The 20,236-nt window shown below is 30.5% G+C and overlaps 1 protein-coding gene across 2 annotated transcripts; it reads right to left on the bottom strand.

Moving 5' to 3' along the window:
• Positions 1 to 4,122: 4,122 nt before the first annotated feature.
• LOC113519056 (tetraspanin-5) lies at positions 4,123 to 19,657 on the bottom strand. Of its 2 annotated transcripts, XM_052892589.1 has the most exons (9): positions 19,388 to 19,657; positions 17,851 to 17,971; positions 15,765 to 15,838; positions 14,564 to 14,638; positions 14,069 to 14,167; positions 11,939 to 12,118; positions 10,578 to 10,691; positions 10,023 to 10,139; positions 4,123 to 8,901 (listed from the first exon to the last, which is right to left on the bottom strand). In XM_052892589.1, exons 1-9 carry the CDS (start codon positions 19,475 to 19,477, stop codon positions 8,833 to 8,835), a joined length of 939 nt encoding a protein of 312 aa, XP_052748549.1. In that variant the 5' UTR covers positions 19,478 to 19,657; the 3' UTR covers positions 4,123 to 8,832. The 2 variants fall into 2 exon arrangements, with proteins under 2 accessions (XP_052748549.1, XP_052748548.1); XM_052892588.1 differs by lacking the exon at positions 10,578 to 10,691.
• Between the last annotated feature and the right edge of the window lie 579 nt (positions 19,658 to 20,236).

The raw sequence follows: 20,236 nt of genomic DNA, 5'->3' as shown, positions 1-20,236 counted from the left end.
ACCATCCTTCACTGTTACCTTACTAACGTATACTCAATAAACACGGGATTATCCCTATATTATCATTTCTTAAAAAAAAGCTACTACAAATAGTAAATATAATCTTTGGAATTAAAATTCTAATTCTTTTATGCAACTTAAAATGGCAAACAAGCTGACGATCAGATAGAAAGCAATAACCGTCACGTTTAGACATGAACAGTACCATGGGCATAACAGAGTATACTGTATCGCCCGTGCTACCCTTCATTTGTTGCCATTCCTGTAACCTGCCTATAACAATATATAGATCTTGCTATTATAAAGTGAAAATCTCTAAAGACATTTAATTATCACTCAATCACAATTAAAGAACTGGACAGATTTGAATAAAGTTTGCTACACAGACCATATCTTAGGTTGCATATAATATTGAATACTTTTAACACAAATTTACATGGAAACAAATAAACCTAATAAACTTTGTTAATTTGAAATTGCCCATCCGAATCTCTGCCAATTGGAATTAACGTAGTAACAAATTAGGTGCCATCTGCCCGCCGTAGAGGTAGTGATCCCAAAATCTGTAACAGGACTTAAACCCGACAGCGGATTAAGGCGGCCATGTTGACGGCTAATGGGCCAAATAATTAAAAATGAATGCATAATGGTCGGCTCTGACTTTGTTCTGGTTCCAGGAGTATGGGATTACTGTGATTTTTTAGGGTACATATCAACTTAAACTCTTATAGGTAGTTAAAATGCTTCTAGTTATTATATACCTATAGATACCTTGCCTACATTTTTTTTAATGGGTGACAATGGAATGGTAACCCCGTCTGCGCTAACGGGATACGCTGGCGGAGCACCAATGAAGGGTGATCGATGAGAATGAAAACAGGCCAATTAGCCCATCATGATGAATTCATCAGGAATTAACCATGATAGTTTCCAGGGGGAACCACGAGGAGGTCGACCTGGTTGGATATATTGCTAGCAATGGGATTTGCTAGCAATATACCCAACCCCCCCACCTTACAGATATTACAAGTAACAGCGTTGCCAAATTGGGTACTTTTTTCACAATTTTGGGTAAAAACAATTGTTCTTACGAAATTTTGGATGGGCATAGAGAAATTTGATTTATTTTCAACCGACTTCAAAAATAGCTGATTCTTAATGCGATTATGTTTTATACCTCTTAACTCCGTCAGTTCTAAACCGATTCGGAAAATTCTTGACTAATATTCTTTAAGATATAAATGTAAAGCTATAATTTCAAATCCAAACAGCCGTGTAAATACAGCTGTTTAGCGGTAACAACAAGTTCCCACTTGTTTTGTATAACTCGTAACTCGAGCACCAAAGTAAAAATGTATATAGGTAGATAGGTACTGAACCTGTATAGACTTGGTTATGTGAGTAAGTTTGATTAATAAATCTAATAACAATCTAAGTGCTCCATCTTCTTCTTCTTCTTCTTCTCTATCAAGTTAATCTTTGTGTATTTCTATGGAGAACTCGTCACGGTGAGCCAGCTCACTTGACTTCCTCCATATGTATAACACTCATTGATACTCCACCAGTACATACCGATAACACAAACAAGATTAAGGTGGTAATTTTCATCCAATTAAATATAAAAAATAAGGTCTACGTGAGTGAGTAAACTTTGCCGCACACAACTTAAGTGAAAAGTATCTACCTAATAGAAAAATAAACGCAATTCAGTGTCTTATTGTTCCAATATAGTCGCCAGTGTCCCCTACGTGACTCGAAGGTGTTTAAGTTACAATTCGTCGCATCCGAGTCCATTTGGAGCGGCTGCCCTAACTAAAACTAATGCACCATTTCTGTCACACATATTAGTCTTTACGGTACGTACGTGTCGAACAACTAACACTGTTGTGTACAACATTGCTGAAAGACCCTCAGTTTGTGTAAAATTCCGAGATAATTTTGCCTACGCTTTGTGTATTTATAATATAATTAACATAATGTAACGAAAATAACTAAAGCTAGACTATACTTAGTGGCAGATCTTGTTCTTTTAATGCGATACGTGCTGTTTAGACGAAAAGAAAACTTGCACTAAAATACATGTCCCAGACAAAATTTATCGTCGGTACTAATATAAATGAAAAGTATGTCGATTGCAAAAACTCGTTTGATATTTGTTCAAAATAAAATCTGCAAAAATCGTGTAATATTATATTAGAAAATAATGAGTCTACGAAAATTAAATGCACGTTCTACTATTTCCTCAATTTTTGTTTTATTTAAATATATCTACTAAAAAGGAACATTTAGAGTGCCTATTTTCAAAGCATTTACATACTGGAGTCATTCTGCAGCACCATTCTTTATTTCTAAAATTATAATTTATATTACATTACTTTTTTTTATATTACTTTTATATTACAGTGAAATGTTTATTCTAAGGAACAGTATATACATTTTTTTAATAGAATTGTATCTGAAATGTTTTACATTTAATTTTCAATGGTCCATACCCTAATAGTTTTATTAGAGGGGAAAGGATTATTAGTAAAGGAAGCATTGTTATCAATATACACTGTCAGATCGACCTCCACGCGGTTCCACCTGGAAACCATCATGAATAATTATTGTCAAATTTGTCGAGATGAGCCAACTAACCTGAATTCATCCTCACTTATCATCCCTCAGCGAGGGATAATAAGTGAGGATGGCGAGTGCCTCGCCAGTATAGGTATACCGATAACGCAGGCGGGGCAGACTATTTCATTATCATCCAGTAAAAAAATTGTTATACTAAACTATCATCAAATTTTAAACCTAAAATTTACAATTTTATAGATAAGTTTAGGGTAGTTTAGTACAGAATCGATCCCATTGTCATTAGTATTTTCCATTAAAAGCAAAATACTGTCCCATGGATATAAATTACTCTAATCCATGAATTCACGAATTTAAATCCATGGGGCTTTGCCCGCATATTCACCATATTGAGGTCCCGTGGATATTTTCAAAAGCGTATCCGTAACAGTCAATCGGATAACGCTCTGCTCCGGTCCGAGGATCCTAAATCTAAACTTGATTTCTTTAATTTACGTAATTAAAAAAATTACGTTCACTTAATTCTTACATCGCACGTAAAAATCGTCCAGTAAATCACACCATCATGTTTAATAAAAGCAAGCCGGAAACTCAACACCAGAGTGATACCCTCACACAAAAAAAAAAATTATGTCCATAGATAATTCGATCAGGAATCCTAACTAATCTATCAATATTAATATCCCAACTTAGGACATTAAATACTAAGATATTTATATATATATATATATATATATATATATATATATATATATATATATATATATATATATATATATATATATATATATATATATATATATATATATAATAGGTAAACTAGTTCTATACAATACCGAAACTTGAGAATTACGTACTGTCACCAATACCTGCCTTATTAAGAGTCATTATCATAGATTTAAAATATTTCCATTCTATTTTCATATCTTTGATATTGTTAGAAATATATTTCGAGATAACGAGATGAAGGACTTGCGCAAAACGATAGACATAGAAAGCGAATAGAACTGTAAATATTATTCTTAATGAAAAATACTTAGAAGAATAACCGATCATATCCCTTGCTTTGCCGTGTGGTCCCGGCATAGAATGGACCAGCCTTTCCTTTCCCGTAAGTGTCGTAAGAGGCACTAAAGGAAATCAATAGTCGAGGGATGGGCAGCAGCGTCCTTCTTAAAACACCATCTGAGCCTTTCGGTTGACAACCCGCCTGCTAAGCGTGGCAACTAATAGCAAAAATCCCCTTATGAAAAAAACCTCTGTTCAGTAGTGGACAGTCAACGATTGATACAGGGGGAAAGGGATTGTTAGCAATGGAGTTCGACATTGCTAGCAATATGCCCCATCAGGTCGACCTCCACGTGGTTCCCCCTGGAAACCATCGTGAACAATTCTTGTTGAATTCATCACGATGTGCTAACTGACCTGCTTCATCCTCATCTATCATCCCTCACTGGTGCCCCGCCGGTATATACCAATAGCGCGGGTGGGGTTACCATTCCATTATCACCCATTAAAATAAACGGTTAATACAATAAAAAAAAGTACTTTGCTCATAATTTTATTTGAGTATAAAATATTATTCTTTTACATTAAATCATTTTTAAAATAAATTTAAACTTCTACACTATTCTATATAGATACATTATATAAAGTTGGAATAATTTCTTCAGTACATAATCATGAATACTGTTCACTTACAATTTAACAAGAACCATCTATATTTCAAAGCAAAAGAGTACAATGTTATCCTTTATATTCTAAGCATACTGTTAGCACGACATAATCTTATTACGTAAACATTTCATATCAAAATATTATAAAAAGCAATGGCGTATTAAATTTAATAAGGCAGTGACTCAAAGTTACAATAATTATAGTACATGGAAACAATAATATAATGCATATTCCATTTAACATTGCGTATCACAATATCGAGCGACAAATTATAACTCCTTCGTAACAATCAGGCACGTGAAGCGTTCATGCGAGAAACATGTTTATTGAAGTATGAATGCCTACTTTATTCACGATTCAGCGTGAGATTCCTTCGATTTTATTCTATATATTCCCAACATATATATATTACGCATAAATAATAATTTATTAAACTTTATAACAAATCAAAGTTTTTGTGTAAATATTTGAGCTGAATAAAGTTTAGCCCTTGATACAACAAAATATCAAACAATATTTAACATTATAAAGCTATCAATTTTGTGCTATTTAATATTTCTTTCAATTACGAATCGAGAGCGTTCATACCGAATATTGGCAACGTCTGTATTTACTGTCATATAAAACCAATTAAGAAATATGGATTAAAAAAAATCATGACAAATTTTTTATTGGCCTAAAACGTTAATTACATAACTAGTCACACATATAAACATATAATAATTAAATAATAAAAAAAAATATTATGCTTTTGAAGTTTTTCGAAATACTTTATTGTGTTTTCTTTGCCTTTCATTGCATACTGGTGAAAATTTCCATCATAACATTGAATCCCTAAAACTTATATAAAAGACGAAGTTCACTTTAAGTTGATTGTGTCTGGATAAATTTTTAATGTCCATTGCAAAAAGAAAAAACATAACTGTCAAATTTATTGTTTTAACCATTTTTCCTTTAAATTTAAACATTAATTATATCACTTTGATTATGACTTTGATTGCACCAATAAAAAAAAACATGCAAAGGAGGGTTAAATTCCATGGTATTAACAGGAAATTTATTGCATATTTATCATTTTAATTTACTATACATACTATAAACACTTAAAATTCTAGTGAAAAATGAAAAACCGATAATTAAAGTTTATTATTTCACTACCCTGTAATTGTTGTGACGTATTTATTTTTATATGTTTACTTTAACATATACAGACGTTTCCTGTATTTCGGTTTAAAAATCCCTCGTATGAATATTCATAACATATGATAATATGTATGTTTCAAGAGCCTAATCCATTAAACAATCTGGCAACATTTAAATAGTAACTATAATATAATTAATGGAACCATACCATTGAGTATTTCTTAATCTCTAATACTTAATACACATCTTAATAATATTCTTATGTCTATAGTACATTAAAACTTATATTGTCAGCTATTATTCTCCTGCTGCTTGCTTACGACCCAGTTTATGCGCTTCAAACTCAAATTTCCCTCATCATCAAATATACTAATGTTTAACAGGGTTGCCACTCTACAAAAAAAAAACTACTAAATCGGCTGATACTTTTTGATCATCACATTAACTTAGTCTTTTTTATTCAATTAATATTAAATATAAAAAAATAAATGTATACATATAAATGCCAGTCTCACGCATCGTTGCTGTATGTTACATTAAATTATTAAACATACAATCCGAGTAGCGGCAACCCATTCGACACAGAAAAAAGTACAACGTTTTAATTTAAATGCGTAATACTTTTTTAATTCCAATACTAAATTCATCTCACAGCTCCCGTTAAGGCTAGTTGCTAATTGGCCAATGTTTGAACACATCGCTTTTAAATGTAATCAACTCTAATATAGACTTTCATATTATAATTAATAAAAATATTATTATTATTATTGGGGTAAAAGAAACATTACATTAAAAAAAAATGTTAAATAAATTCTTTGGTTCTTAAGAAATCCAAATGTCCAATTATCGACAAAATTTCAATTACATCGTACATAAGGCATATAGTAAGAATAAAATCTCATCGAAATTCGTTAGTAACGAATATAAATAAATTTATAGTAAGGTATTAAAGATAAATTTATAAAAAGGTAATAAATAAAAACTATACAAATGTGCTAAAAAATAAACAAAATTTCAGTCAAAAATCTTCAAGCGAAATACGTTATTACAATATAAAAATATATACATACACATTTCTGTAATAACGTTATTATTTACAAATATGTCAACAAATAAATTTCATTGAATTAATATTACCTACGGTTTTTTTTTTCCCCTCTTATAGGAGAGGCCTATGTTCAGCAGTGTACAATTAACGGCTGATATAAGAATAATAAAGCATTTTTTATGAAAGCAATATTAAAGCTGACTGTACATCATTAGGACAATACACATTGAATAATTCTAACAATATTTGACATCTTACGATTTAACAGGCACATTCTTCAGGTTGTCCAAGATGACAGGATAGATCGAAAGTAGACAGGTAGTGCCAAATGATCTTAACATCTCAGATCCAGAAAGTGATAAGTAAGCCATTAAGATTCAAATTTTGAGATCTTACATTCCACATTAGCGAAACATTTAAAATAATATTTTTTACATAATTATATAAATCAGTCGAATTATTTTAACATTGTTGTTTTAATTAATAACTTTGTGAGAATTCTAAACGATTTTGGTACACCAATTAAAGTCAAGAAAATATAAATTTTATCAAAGTACATAATAGTTTTATTTTACATATTATGAATAATTTTTAAGCGACTTTTCACTCCTCATATAAGAACTGCAAAGTCTGGATCAATTGTCCGACCTTTTTAAAAATAATTCTGTTTATATTTCTCTGTATTGTGTTAAGTTTTAATACAATAACAATCTATTCAATACATGTAAAACTATATTAACTATTTATTAATTATAATAAATAAATAAAATATTATGAAGTTATTCAACATTATAACTAAACGACTTTAAAATCGGCACCATTCATGAATAAGAATTCAAATAATTATTGTGGAATTCAAGCCACTGGTCAATTTCGGAACATAATTTTGTTGCTTAGATTTATATGAATACAATAAATCCACATTATTTGATGCTTTACGCACAATTTTGGCATATGTATTAAATAGATATTGAAATACATATCCAGAAAGCTCCTTAACAAAAATAGTTTTTGTAGTCGTAGTTAAATTGTGCAACCTGCTAAATGAGAAAATCCATAACATAATACGGAAACGGAAGGATAGTGTATATTTTTTCTCATACTTGGCATATTTAGTACACAACTTTTCTTTTAAATTTTATATAGACATTTAAAAATAGAACATATCTATCATTGTTATTTTTTTAATTAACTATTAAATAATATTACGAAAACAATACATTCATAATCAATCCATAAAAAAATCTTTTATTCAAGCCATTTGTTTTTATGCGTGATAAAAATTGTTTACCATATCTGCTAAGTATTAAAAAAAACATATATATAAATACAAATAGTATTATAACTATTACACACTAGAGTTTATTAAAGTGTTTAGTATTACTAGTAACGTCCCAATTCATTTATACTTAACAAGTTACACTAAACGGAGTTCATGCGCTGTTTTTAATAAACACTAAACACTTTACTGATAGAAGTGTGTACCAGTTCAGATCTGTAATTATTCGATATAATTTAATATAATTTGATTGCAAACCATAATGAACCTTATGCCTTGCAATCAAAGTATAAAATTTAAATTTATAGTACCATTAGAATCAACTTTATCGATATATAAAAATAAGAACTGTCAGGTACTATCGTTTTGCAGGACATCCTTTCAGTCATATTTATTTTAAAAGCACCAAATCATATTTCAAATTTTAACAAATTGCTTTATTAGCAATTTGTTATGCTATATTTCATAAGAATAATTAAAATTTAAAGAGTATATGAAGTTGATTGATAAAGTAAAATCAGTTTATCGTATATAAAAAAAAAATACAATTACATATTTGAACAATAAGACTAACCAAATTGACTCGCATGGGACATAATTAAACCTTCTGTATGGTCCCAAAACTACACCCGCATTCTTGACACGTGAGTCAATGCGAGTTCTCTTATAGTTCAACTATAATTTACATACGAAACTTTCAGCAATAAAATACATATATTCTAACCAGACATATAGAGAAATAAACTTGGAAAACAACCCTTTAAAACATACATGTACAGATAAAATATTTTGCAATTATAGCGGCGTCGCCTCAGAACAAACCATCATTCGCTGTTCAGTTAATATTAGCCATTAGTATCAAATAGAACAAATATCAAGATAAAGCAGTTGGTTGCTGTAGATTTATTGTTATTGTAAACCATTTTAGTTGATAAACAATAAGGAAAAGATTTGTAAAATTGTTGGAGACTTTATAGGTATATTTTAATCAAGTACTTGTTTAATTTCGTACAGGATTCCTGAACGGGGGAGGAAACATGGAGTACAGCGCGGTATAGGGGTCGAGTGTGTGGTTGTGACGTCACACGGCGGCAGGAGAGGCGGACTGTCAGTGCCACTTCGCTTTCTGCGCGAAAATGTCCGCGCGCAAGTTCTGAGCGAAACAGATGCCCAATATCTGCACATAATAAACATTATATCAATTTAAACATTTTTAAAGATTAAATACTTGACTATATACTACATAAATGCAAGCTGATATAAAAATATTACTAAATTAATATTATATAAAAAAATTATGGCATAGTGTAGACTCTACACCACTGCATCTTCTACAGTGTAAAAGATACGGTTTCAAATTGTACCCGTTTCGAAAAACCACTAAAATTATATTTTTATTGTATTGTAAAATCTTTATTGTACATAACTCAGATTAAACACTGGTAAATGATTTAATATTTGTGTGACGTAAGTGACGTGTAAGTGACAACTGATAAATCTGAATCACTAAAGTTCGTATTAAGTAATATTTTGATTGCATTGTATACTTTAAAACCTATCTCTTTTAACATAAATACAATAGAGAATTAACAAATGGAGAATTATTACTTATCAAAAAGTATTATATACATGAGAGCAGTCAAGTCAAAAACCTAAATTACAGAATCAAAAGCAAAGAAAACAGAAGCTTGACTTGACACATTTTATAATTCCTATCTCATAAAAATACAAGAAATTAAAAGACATATAAAAATTTGTATTTGTAAAATAAACCTTATGTGAATGCAAAAAAAAATACGAAGCAAACTACAAAATAAAAAAATACAAATTTAATGCATTTTTTTATTAGAAATCTAACGATGTCTTCGTTAGGCTACCATAAATATAAATTTAATCTCAGCATGTCTTTTTACCGACATAACAGAACATAAACAAATAGTTTAAAGAAAAAGTGTGTTGTATAAAGTTATTGCAGTTTAATACATATAAAATTATTAGGCTGTTTTATTTTTAACTAACTAAATTCGATACAAAGACACCCTGAGATTGTTGGAGTATAAAAAAAGTTTATACAACTACATGCCTTAATAGTTGATAAGCTAATTAAATAATAAATCCTTCTATACTGATATAGTCCTGTGACACTAATTTATATCATTCTCAAAAATTTACTTAACATAAATTTTATATATAAACTTCGAATTATAATTGAGAGTGATCTCTCTCTCTCTCTTCCTAGGATTCGGTCTTAACTCTATCGGCTACTTGATAAAAAAGTAGTGCAAATATAAAACTTACTTGTGCAAAAGCAGTACAAACAGCGGACGTAGCTACAATCAACAGATTGTGGTCAAACCACTCCTCAGCGGCCTCTAGGCAGCCTTTGTCATATATAATCTTACCTATATCAAAACTCTACAACAAAAAGAAAAAAAAACTATTGTACAAAAACTGCAAGCTACTCGCTATATACGGGCTAGGACTAATATGAACGGTAGACGGATTGAAGGTCACCCGGAATTTATAAGTAACACTCTATTTATCTACCGTGCTTTGTTGCAGATTCAGAAAATATAAACAAGGTCAAAACACCTAATATCACTTCTATAAGGTAATAAAAATAGATATAATAAAAAAAATACGTATTATATTATAACAGTACAGTAAAACGACCGAACAAAACAGCACAATGTTTTTTTTTTAAAAAAAAAAAGCACAAATTATTATACTCATGTTGAACGGCTGTATGTTACAATTTCCTTGGTGCAATTGAATCGTTTATATTTTCTTTTAGGACTACACAGCACAAACGCAATTCTACACAGCTATAGGTCATTCTAGAAGGTTCTGAACCTTCAATGCGAGCGGCACGAGGAGGATGGCGGCGACTGGCGCGAAGTGCCGCTGAAGCCAGTCCTCGCCGGCCGCCAGGCAGCCGCGCTCGTGGATCACACGCTCTGATACTTGCTAAGTTTGCAAATGTATATTATTAAGAAGCCCATTAATAAATTAACCTTCAACACTATTAAATCAGAAAGGTTAAAAACCCCGCTGTAAATGTATCATAATAGGATTTGCGTAAATATTAGGCCTACAGCGCGAAAGGCCTATTAAATTCGATGAATTATACAAAGTGAATATTACTATAATTCATTAAGGTGGGCTCAGGCTTCGCACAATGGCCCAAATGAGAGGTTAAGCGTGGAAAATAAAGTCAAATTTATTTATATTACAAGGTGGACTTTTTAACCTAGATGATTGGAGGGAAAGGGATTACTAATAATGAGGTCTAATAACTCCACTGCTAGCAATATACCCTCTCAGGTCGACCTCCACGCGGTTCCCTCTGCAAACTATCATGGTTAATTCTTGTCGAATTCATAATGGTGGGCCAACTGACCTGCATTCATTCTCACCTATCATCTTCCACTAGTGGCAGGTCCGTGTATACCGATAGCGCTGGCGGGATTACCATTCCATCTTCACCCATTAAAATCGATGATTAATAGTAAATTCCTTATTCCTATATATCCTTACTGATACCATAAATTCAATAGTGTTTTTGTTACCACTTGACCAATAGTAATTTTTGTCTATACTCGTCATAATTGAACGGAGGACTCAGGCGACCGTGGATTTCATCGTGGTTAAACAATATATACTGGTCACGCGGATGGAATTCAAAAAACAAATTTCTTGCAATAATATTCAGTGTCTTAATTCATTTGTGTTCATTTCAAATATTTTCACGTCTAGTAACATTAACAAATAAAATTATCATAAATTTTCTATATAGAAAAGACTCATAAAAGTACAGAATTCAGTAAGTAATCTCGAATATTTTTTTTTTACAACACAGGGAGCAAACGAGCATGCGGCTCACCTGATGGTAAGTGACTATCGTTTAACGGCATTGCAGGTGTGCTGCCGGCCTTTTAAAAAATCAAGGTTATGTTGTCGTATCGGTTCGGAAATACTGCTGCTGGAAGTTGATTCCAAAGAGGGTTGTACGTGTGAGAAAGTGCGAAAAACGCAAGGTGGAGGAATAGATGGTTGGGATGAAATTTTAGTTTATGGCGGGTTGTACGATATATTACAAGCCATGTTATGGTTTGTTTACATTCAGATAAAGAAATCATATCTGGGATCCTTCTTTTTATATCATCACTATCAGTAAGACAATATTAAGCGAAAAACATCATATTAATACTAACGTAAGTAGGTTTTCTGACGTCATATCCGCACTGTTTATTCCTGATGATATCCTGCGGTTTGCTGCGACAGCAGCTGAACGGAACACCGCACGCCTCCCTGGACCCCACTGCACCACTTGAGCAATTGAAGTACGCATTCCGATCCCAATCCCGGGGACCTTCGACACCGCAACACTGGAGCTAAAAATTCAGATTATGTTTAATAGTACTCTTATTTGTCAAGGATGGAAAAGATCAATAAATATCTTTTATATATCTATTTTACCAGAGAGAGACTTTGTACAAAAGAATTGCTTGGGTACCAATGACAAAGTGTTTCATAAAGCTATATATGGCTGTGTTTCGTATATATATATATATATATATATATATATATATATATATATATATATATATATATATATATATATATATGTCTAACCATTCTAAGTTGTAACAAAAAAAACTTTAAATAAAGCAATTTGAAAGAAGCCCCAATGACGTGTATATTATGCACACGATAGAAAATGTACAAGGTAAAGTTTTAAAGAAAGTACGTATTGATATATTGACGAAGGGAGGGCGAGGGATGGGCAATAACGTATCTCTTGAAACATCTCCAAAGCCTAACTGCAGTTGCCAACCCGTGTGCCAAGCGTGGCAACTACTGGCAAAACCCCCCAAGAGAGAGGCTTATGTTCATCAGTGGACAATCAAAGTTTGATATGATGATGATGATTACAAAAAATTATTAATTCACTCTTGCGCCACCTGCCTATTTCTATCTGTTTTCCTTTAACCAAAGGTTGTCTGTAAGAGATTGCTCTACAGAAAGGACCGCCTTTTGTACCTTTATGTGTATATTTCAATGTGTATTTATGTTACTGGATTTCACTTGACTTATTCACTTGTCATTGTATATTTTTATTTATGGTGCAATAAAGAGTTAAATAAATAAATAAATGATCATAATGTATTGATATGAATGAATGTGGTATATGGTCATGGATAGATTAATGAAATGTCAGGAATGTAATTTTGATTGTTACCAGAGAAAGTTATTTAATACATGCAGCGAATACTTCAATCTATATTAAGAATCAAACAAACTATATTTTTTCTAAATACTAAATGCTACTAAAGTTATTCTTACATTAATCGATTTAGTGCCATTGATTTTTACTCATATCTACTTAAAAATGCCAAAGAAATCTTTGTCGTGTTGATTTCATTTACCCTTATCTCTAAAAAAACTGTATCTCCTCCAAAAATTATCCAATTTTAATATTTTTTTACAGCAAACTAAACAGCGACTGATCTCACGAGCGCTATGACGCTCGTGGCACTTTTAGTTGCAATGCGCACGAGCGTGATGGCGCTCGTCGGCACTCAAAAGGTTAAATTGATATGGTTTTGTGTGAAGATTAAAATCGAAATTTACGAAAGCAATTTTAAATAAGAATAATTATTATTTGAATGTATACATTAATTTTAAATATAGAATAATATATAAATATATTGAATTGAGTATATTCGTATTTATAATTGCTTGTGTATTTATATTGTTGATTTTTGTTTTACTTTTTTCCTATATATATTTCTTTTTTAATTAATACCCGCCCACTTATTATAACATTGTAAAATATACAGGTGATTAACTCTAATATATAAATATATTAGAGCTTATCAGATATTTAGCTTGGCTAGTTGGAGGATAAGTAAATACAATTTATAGTTTCGAACCACCATGTTTCTATGATGACTACAAATATACTACAGGTAAAAATTTAAATAGGTAACAACACTAAATTACATACCATATCAGCCAATAACTATTCACTGCTGAACATAGGCCTCCCTCTGTTGGTAACCGAATTTAAGTTTTGGTGACGTTTTAAGAGATATGCTGCTGCCCATCCCTTGACCATTAAGTTCCCTTAGTCGCTTCTTACAACACTCATGGAAAAAAAGAGGTGGCCTATTCCATACTGGGATTATACGGCTAAATTATATTATATGTAAATTATGCCAAATTATGTGTATAAAAATTGAGATAATTAAAATGAAGATTTTATTAACAATAATATTTGTGACAAATAATTGCAACGTTGCCAAAATAATGTCACAAAATGACAAAAAGTACATAATTACCCAGTCCTCCTGTATCCAATCTATCAAGTTCTGTTGGTCAGGATCCTCTCTGTAATGCGTGATGAATGTTTGGAACCCACTTGTAGCTTGTTGTTTAATCTGAAAAATATTTTTACTAATTATATTATTTGATAACATAAAATTAAAATTTATGTGTAGATGTATTTTTTTTTTGTACTTATGTTACGCGATTTACACTGCCAATTTCAAGATAATGTTGACAATTCTCTCGAATTATCAATCGACGAGTTTTATTCTTATATATTTTTTTTTATGACGATTGTAGCTGTAATTTTTCTTTACGGTGCAAAAAAAACTAGTTGTTGCAAAGCAAAATCTACTTATAGATACATAATTTAGGGTTTTAAATTCAAATATTAAATATGTCTGCGAAACATATTATTGTTCATCGCTTTATTTTCTTATGAAAAATTGTAGTGGATTCATAAAATAATAAAAATAAAATAACCCATTATAAATATTAGGATAATTTACCCAATCTTTAAAGACAAAGAACAGTATTCCCGTTGTCATCTCTGCCAGTAACAATAGCGCAAGGAACACTGCATACTGAAAATAAAACAATAATTAAATAAATAATAATAAGTAATTCATTCGGTACGAGTATTAATTATAAGTAATTCAAGTCCTACAATGGAATAATTCAGATTCTATTTATAGCATTCGTGTGCGATTCGAGTTGGATGTTGACCTCATTTCTCATTAGAAAAACTAGAACACTTGTCTTTTCAATAATTGATACATTTACTTCTTAAAGATATCCATATAACTTGATTTATATGATAAGTTTTTGTATTACTGGATGACTATCATCTATATGAGATTTTTGGAGCATTACAAAAAAAATTTATTGTACAAAAAATTTAATGCTATTTCTCTCATTCTCTACCAGACAACCTTTGGTAGAAAGAAATGGAATTAACATTTCAATCAATTAATCTTGATTATTTATTGATCATTAAGTTTCATTAATTAAATTTCAATATAACTTTTAAACATGTAGTTACGAAATAGTTAATTTCGCAGCTACGTTTCATCAGAAAATATAATAATCTGTCATATCTAATTGTAATAAGTATACAAAGTCAATGTTAGTATAATGAACCCTAAAATAAAAAAATCTAGATAAGGCAAACTAATCACAGATCATAAGAATAAGACTTTTTTATTATTCAAGTAAACTTAATTACACGACTTTTTAATAGTAATTATTGGGGAGCAAGGGATTGTTAGTAATAGAGACTGAGAATCCCATTGCTAGCAATATACCCAACCAAGTCCACCTCCTCGCGGTTCCCCCTGGAAACTATCATGGTTAATTCCTGATGAATTCATCATGATGGGCTAACTGGCCTGTTTTCATTTTCATCTATCACCCTTCACTGGTGCTCCGCCAGCGTATCCAGTTAGCGCGGGCGGGATTACCATACCATTTACATCCATAAAAAAAAAATATTTATTATTCTACCGCCTAGTTGTTTATCTGCTTTACAATAATTTGAGCTATTTATGAAGAAAACAAGACATATTTGAGATGTCCATAAGAAATGATCGTTTTCTGCATAACTATCTCCAATTAAATAGGTACATACATTCTCTATAAAAGGTTAAAATAGGTACATACATATAATAGTTAATTATAACATTGTACAGCTTAGATCCTGTTAATACTCACGCAAGCCAACAGACAAGTGTTCTCACGCAATGCGCCAACGCAGCCAGTAAATCCAATTATAAATGTTATGGTTCCTACAACAAAGAAATTACATAATATTATTTCCAGTTTGTATGCTGCAAATTCTATAATTTGCAAAACTAATTCCTAGTAAATTTCCTTGTATTGACTAAGAGAGAGTTTGTTATTAAGTACATACATATTATAGCCTAAGCAAACAAGACTTTTTGTAAGCGAACAAAATTTCCTTTTGAGTTCTTCTCGTCTACTGTTTTTTAACTGCCGAAAAACGGAAAAAGGTCTCAAGCGTATTTTTTTTATTTTCTTTTTTTACATGTATGGCCACGCATCACTTTTCACATTGTCATCCAAATTAGATAATTATTTTTTTATGATACTTAGATTGACAAACATGTAGACGGCTCACCTGATCGAAAGTCGTAACCGTCGCCTATAGCACAGATAATATAATACTATACTAGTCCTATAGGCATGAACAGCGCAATGGACATCTTAGAATATATTATAATATTCATAATACATTTCATCATTGCCATTCCTGAAGATTAAGGTGTTATGCCTCCGTACCCTATAATTTCACTGCTATATTTCCGTGCCGTGTGGTGGGTCCACAGCATAGAATGGACCACCTATGTGGGCCACCACTTTCCCGTGGAAATCGTAAGAGGCGAAGTAAAATTTAACGGTCGAAGAATGGGCAGCAGCGTCCCTTTTTAACATCGCTAAAACCTAACTGCAGTTGCTAATTTGCCTGCTAAGTGTGGCAACTACCGATAAAACCTCCTATTACTGATAAAATCCCCTACTAATGATAAAACCCCCTTCTTTTGATAAAACACCTTACTACTAATAAAACCCCCTATAACTGATAAAACCCTTACAACTGATAAAACCCTTACAATTGATAAAACCCCTACTACTGATAAAACCTACTGATATGGGGGAGGCCTATGTTCAGCAGTGGACAATTAATGAGTGATAAAATAATAAATAATAAAAAAAATGCTCTTCAAACTGAAACACAGCCATGCAAGCACAACTGCTGCTGTGACGCAGTTGTGCTTGCATGGCTGTGTTTGAAAAATGAGTAGAGTTACCCTTGCAGATGACTTTTGTACAAAATCTTGCTATTTTTTAATACGATAAAAAGAAACTATATACCTTTGTTGGAAAATAGTGTTTGAGGTGATAGCTATCAATCTAATGTATTCAAAATATTAATTTTGAAATTGGAATGCACTTTTTCTTTATTCATACTTACAGGATTATAGTTCAACAAAGCCATAGGACACAGCTAGTTTTTCATACAATAATCAAAATTCAAAATAATAATATTATAGATATTGATTTGATATCATATATGATTAAAAATCATAAATAAGAATTACAATCCAATATAAATATCAGTATTTTAAGGTTCTAAAGTAAAGAAAAACAAAAGGTAGATAACCTACTGATTTAAATAATATGTTTGACAACTATACATATTACATGATATTATTTATTAATGTTACAAATACACAAATGTACTCATAACTTGATAAAATACCTACCTTGAACAATAACACCTGAGAAACCTTGACTGCTATAAACACAATGCTAATTCAAATAATGGTTATAGATAAAACAATTGTTTTGAAAGTTCCATGATAATTGTAAATAAATACACCTACACAATAATGCAATGTACTTGTTTATGTAAAATAAATAAATCTCATAAAAATTCAAAGGTCAAGTAGGTTCATGTTAGTTGTTCCATTGCTTTCGCTGGTGCTATTCCAAGTGTCATTTTTCAAAATTACACTTTTACCTAAAATCATTTCTATTATTCTTTCATTGTACTTTCAAAAAACTTAAATGTACAATTTATCTTATATAATTTAATATTTTTTTTTATTTTATGACTATTTTATCTTCAATGAGTTATAAATAAATTAATAAAATATACTCAAGTAGTTCATTTATTATTACAAAAATGTATAATTACAAAATGAAGCTAAGAAAAGAAAAGTAAAAGAATGGAAAGGTCATAGTTTATACTCTTGAATGAATTATAATTACTCACCAACACATATTAATATAAATGCAGGATCCAGAGCTATATTTGTAAGTCTGGAGAGGTTATTAAATGTATCCTTTTCAGACCAAGCCCATACTCCTACCGCCAACACAATCAGTCCAAGGAACTGGGAAAATTATGATACAAACACTTAACAATAATAAGAACATCATGATGTATTTATCTAAAAATTATTAATATATAAACATAATAAAAAAAAAAACCTGATTTATATACTTTAAAATGACTGATATTATTTTATTTACTGAACCTACATACAAGATTTGTTCAGGGGGAAAAGACACAATCATGAAAAACTGATGTTTGCTATAAAACCATATATTAATAGAAAAAAAAATGAAGATGATTCTAAATGTCATATTGCTTATAATTTTATTATAAAACCATATATTAAAAGAAAAAAAATTTAAATGATTCTAAATATCATATTGCTTGTAATGATTTAATTCATTTCAATTTAAGAGCATTTCAAATACACACTCAATTATAATCAGGTAGAGGAATAGCGATCCTCCTCAAGCCATACTAGGCTTCATCCATAAATTTAATGCCTGTAGTGACTATTTTGAAGCAGTGTACAAAATTAAAATCATCTCTATAAGAGACTTATCACTGAATTTGTACACAAAGCACAAGAATACAAATTAATCCTACCAATTAATATTAATATGAAAATTTTTAAAGATTGTTAGATATTTCAGTATGTTATTTGATTAAATTAAATAACATATAATAATAGAAATCAGTCCAAGATTTCTATTAAACACACAGATGAACCATAATTAACCTGAATTTAACATTAAATAAATATTTTTTATCCTAATTAAATCTGATAGAAAGAAGTAATTGTTGCCTATAGACATAAACAGCACTATAGACATTATGAACATCACAGAATATATAGCGACTTCTATCTGAACCCTCATGAGTTACCATCCATAAGGACCTTAGTCCTCTGAAATTATATAGTAGGTACCATACCCTGTAATTTCAGCCACATCCCACCCATCAAATCAAAACAGCCATCCAAACATAGCTGTTTGAGAGCAGGAGCACAAGACAAATGGACCAGGAGTATCCATGGAAATGGCTTCTATACAAAGTGTACCTCATGTAAATTACCTATTGATTAGGTATAATACTCATACCTATGATTTAATTTCGGTTTATGTTTAGGAAATAAGTAGTTTAGTTCGAAAATGTAACACATATTTTGACAGTTCTTTACAATAGTACAGTTACATGATGGTGGCCTAGTTTCATGCAATTGTTTAACTCTTGAATATAAAATTTTCTACAGTTCATAAAATAAAAATTATGAGTTCTCATTAATTCAGATATGTAAAATAAAATTATTACAATGGAATGCAGTCACTATTTGAAAGAATATAGCCTTGAGAGAATAATTGTTGTTGATCTTGCAGATTATCAGATCATATCATGGAATGTAATACAAATTAAAAACAATATTAAAGCAAATAGGTAAATAATCGATTCAGAACAGAAATTTATATAAACTTACCCAGAATAGCACATTTACACCAAATATTACATATTTTAAACAACAGCTGACTTCACTTGTATCACGTCGATATTTTCTAATGCTAGGCATTTTAACATTTATGTATTCTTGTTATTTAAACATAATATTTATAAAAATTGTAAATTATTCTCTTGATTTACAGTTAAATTATTTATTATTACGACCACAACACACTGGGCAAGTCACTCATAGAAAGTCAATTATTTTAATTTGACTGACTAAATCAACACAAAGATACAAGATCACTAAATTGACAGTACCAGTGTTGCCAACTTGATATTTAATCTTATAGCTAATCGAAATTAAGTAAGAGCTACATTTGAATGACATTGTTATTTATCTATTCTTTAGCCTTTTATTACAATACAAAATCATGAATATATGTTTACTAGCACATAATTCCCTAACAGGTATAAAATATTTAAAAAATATCAAGCATTATTTACCATTAACGGCTTTAAAATATTTTCAAATCATTTTTGACGACTTTCTTTTTAATAAATACTTTTCCTTGGAACTAATTATACAGAAAAGAGCCGCGTTAGATACCTGAATTTTTCATATGACATATCTGATTACTTTAACTAGCTTTAATTTAAAGCTAAAATTGATGCTAGTGTTTAGATGCTAAATTAAAAATAGATGAAAATTGATGAACGAAAAAAGGCCGGATATGGAACGTGAAAAGTTGGCAACACTGAACAGCACACAACACAACAACACTATACTTTAAAGCTGTACTTAACATTTAATATTTAAAAAATCTTAAATTCTCAAGAACTAGTTCTGTTAAAGACGTCATTCTAATTGAAAAAACTTTTATTTAAG

The sequence above is a fragment of the Galleria mellonella genome, unplaced genomic scaffold (genome assembly GCF_026898425.1).
Source record: "Galleria mellonella isolate WM207_F2 unplaced genomic scaffold, CSIRO_AGI_GalMel_v1 utg159, whole genome shotgun sequence".
In the NCBI taxonomy this organism is placed as follows: Eukaryota; Metazoa; Arthropoda; class Insecta; order Lepidoptera; family Pyralidae; genus Galleria; species Galleria mellonella.
Note: the sequence above shows the minus strand (reverse complement) of the source record. Positions and strands in the feature narration are given on the sequence as shown.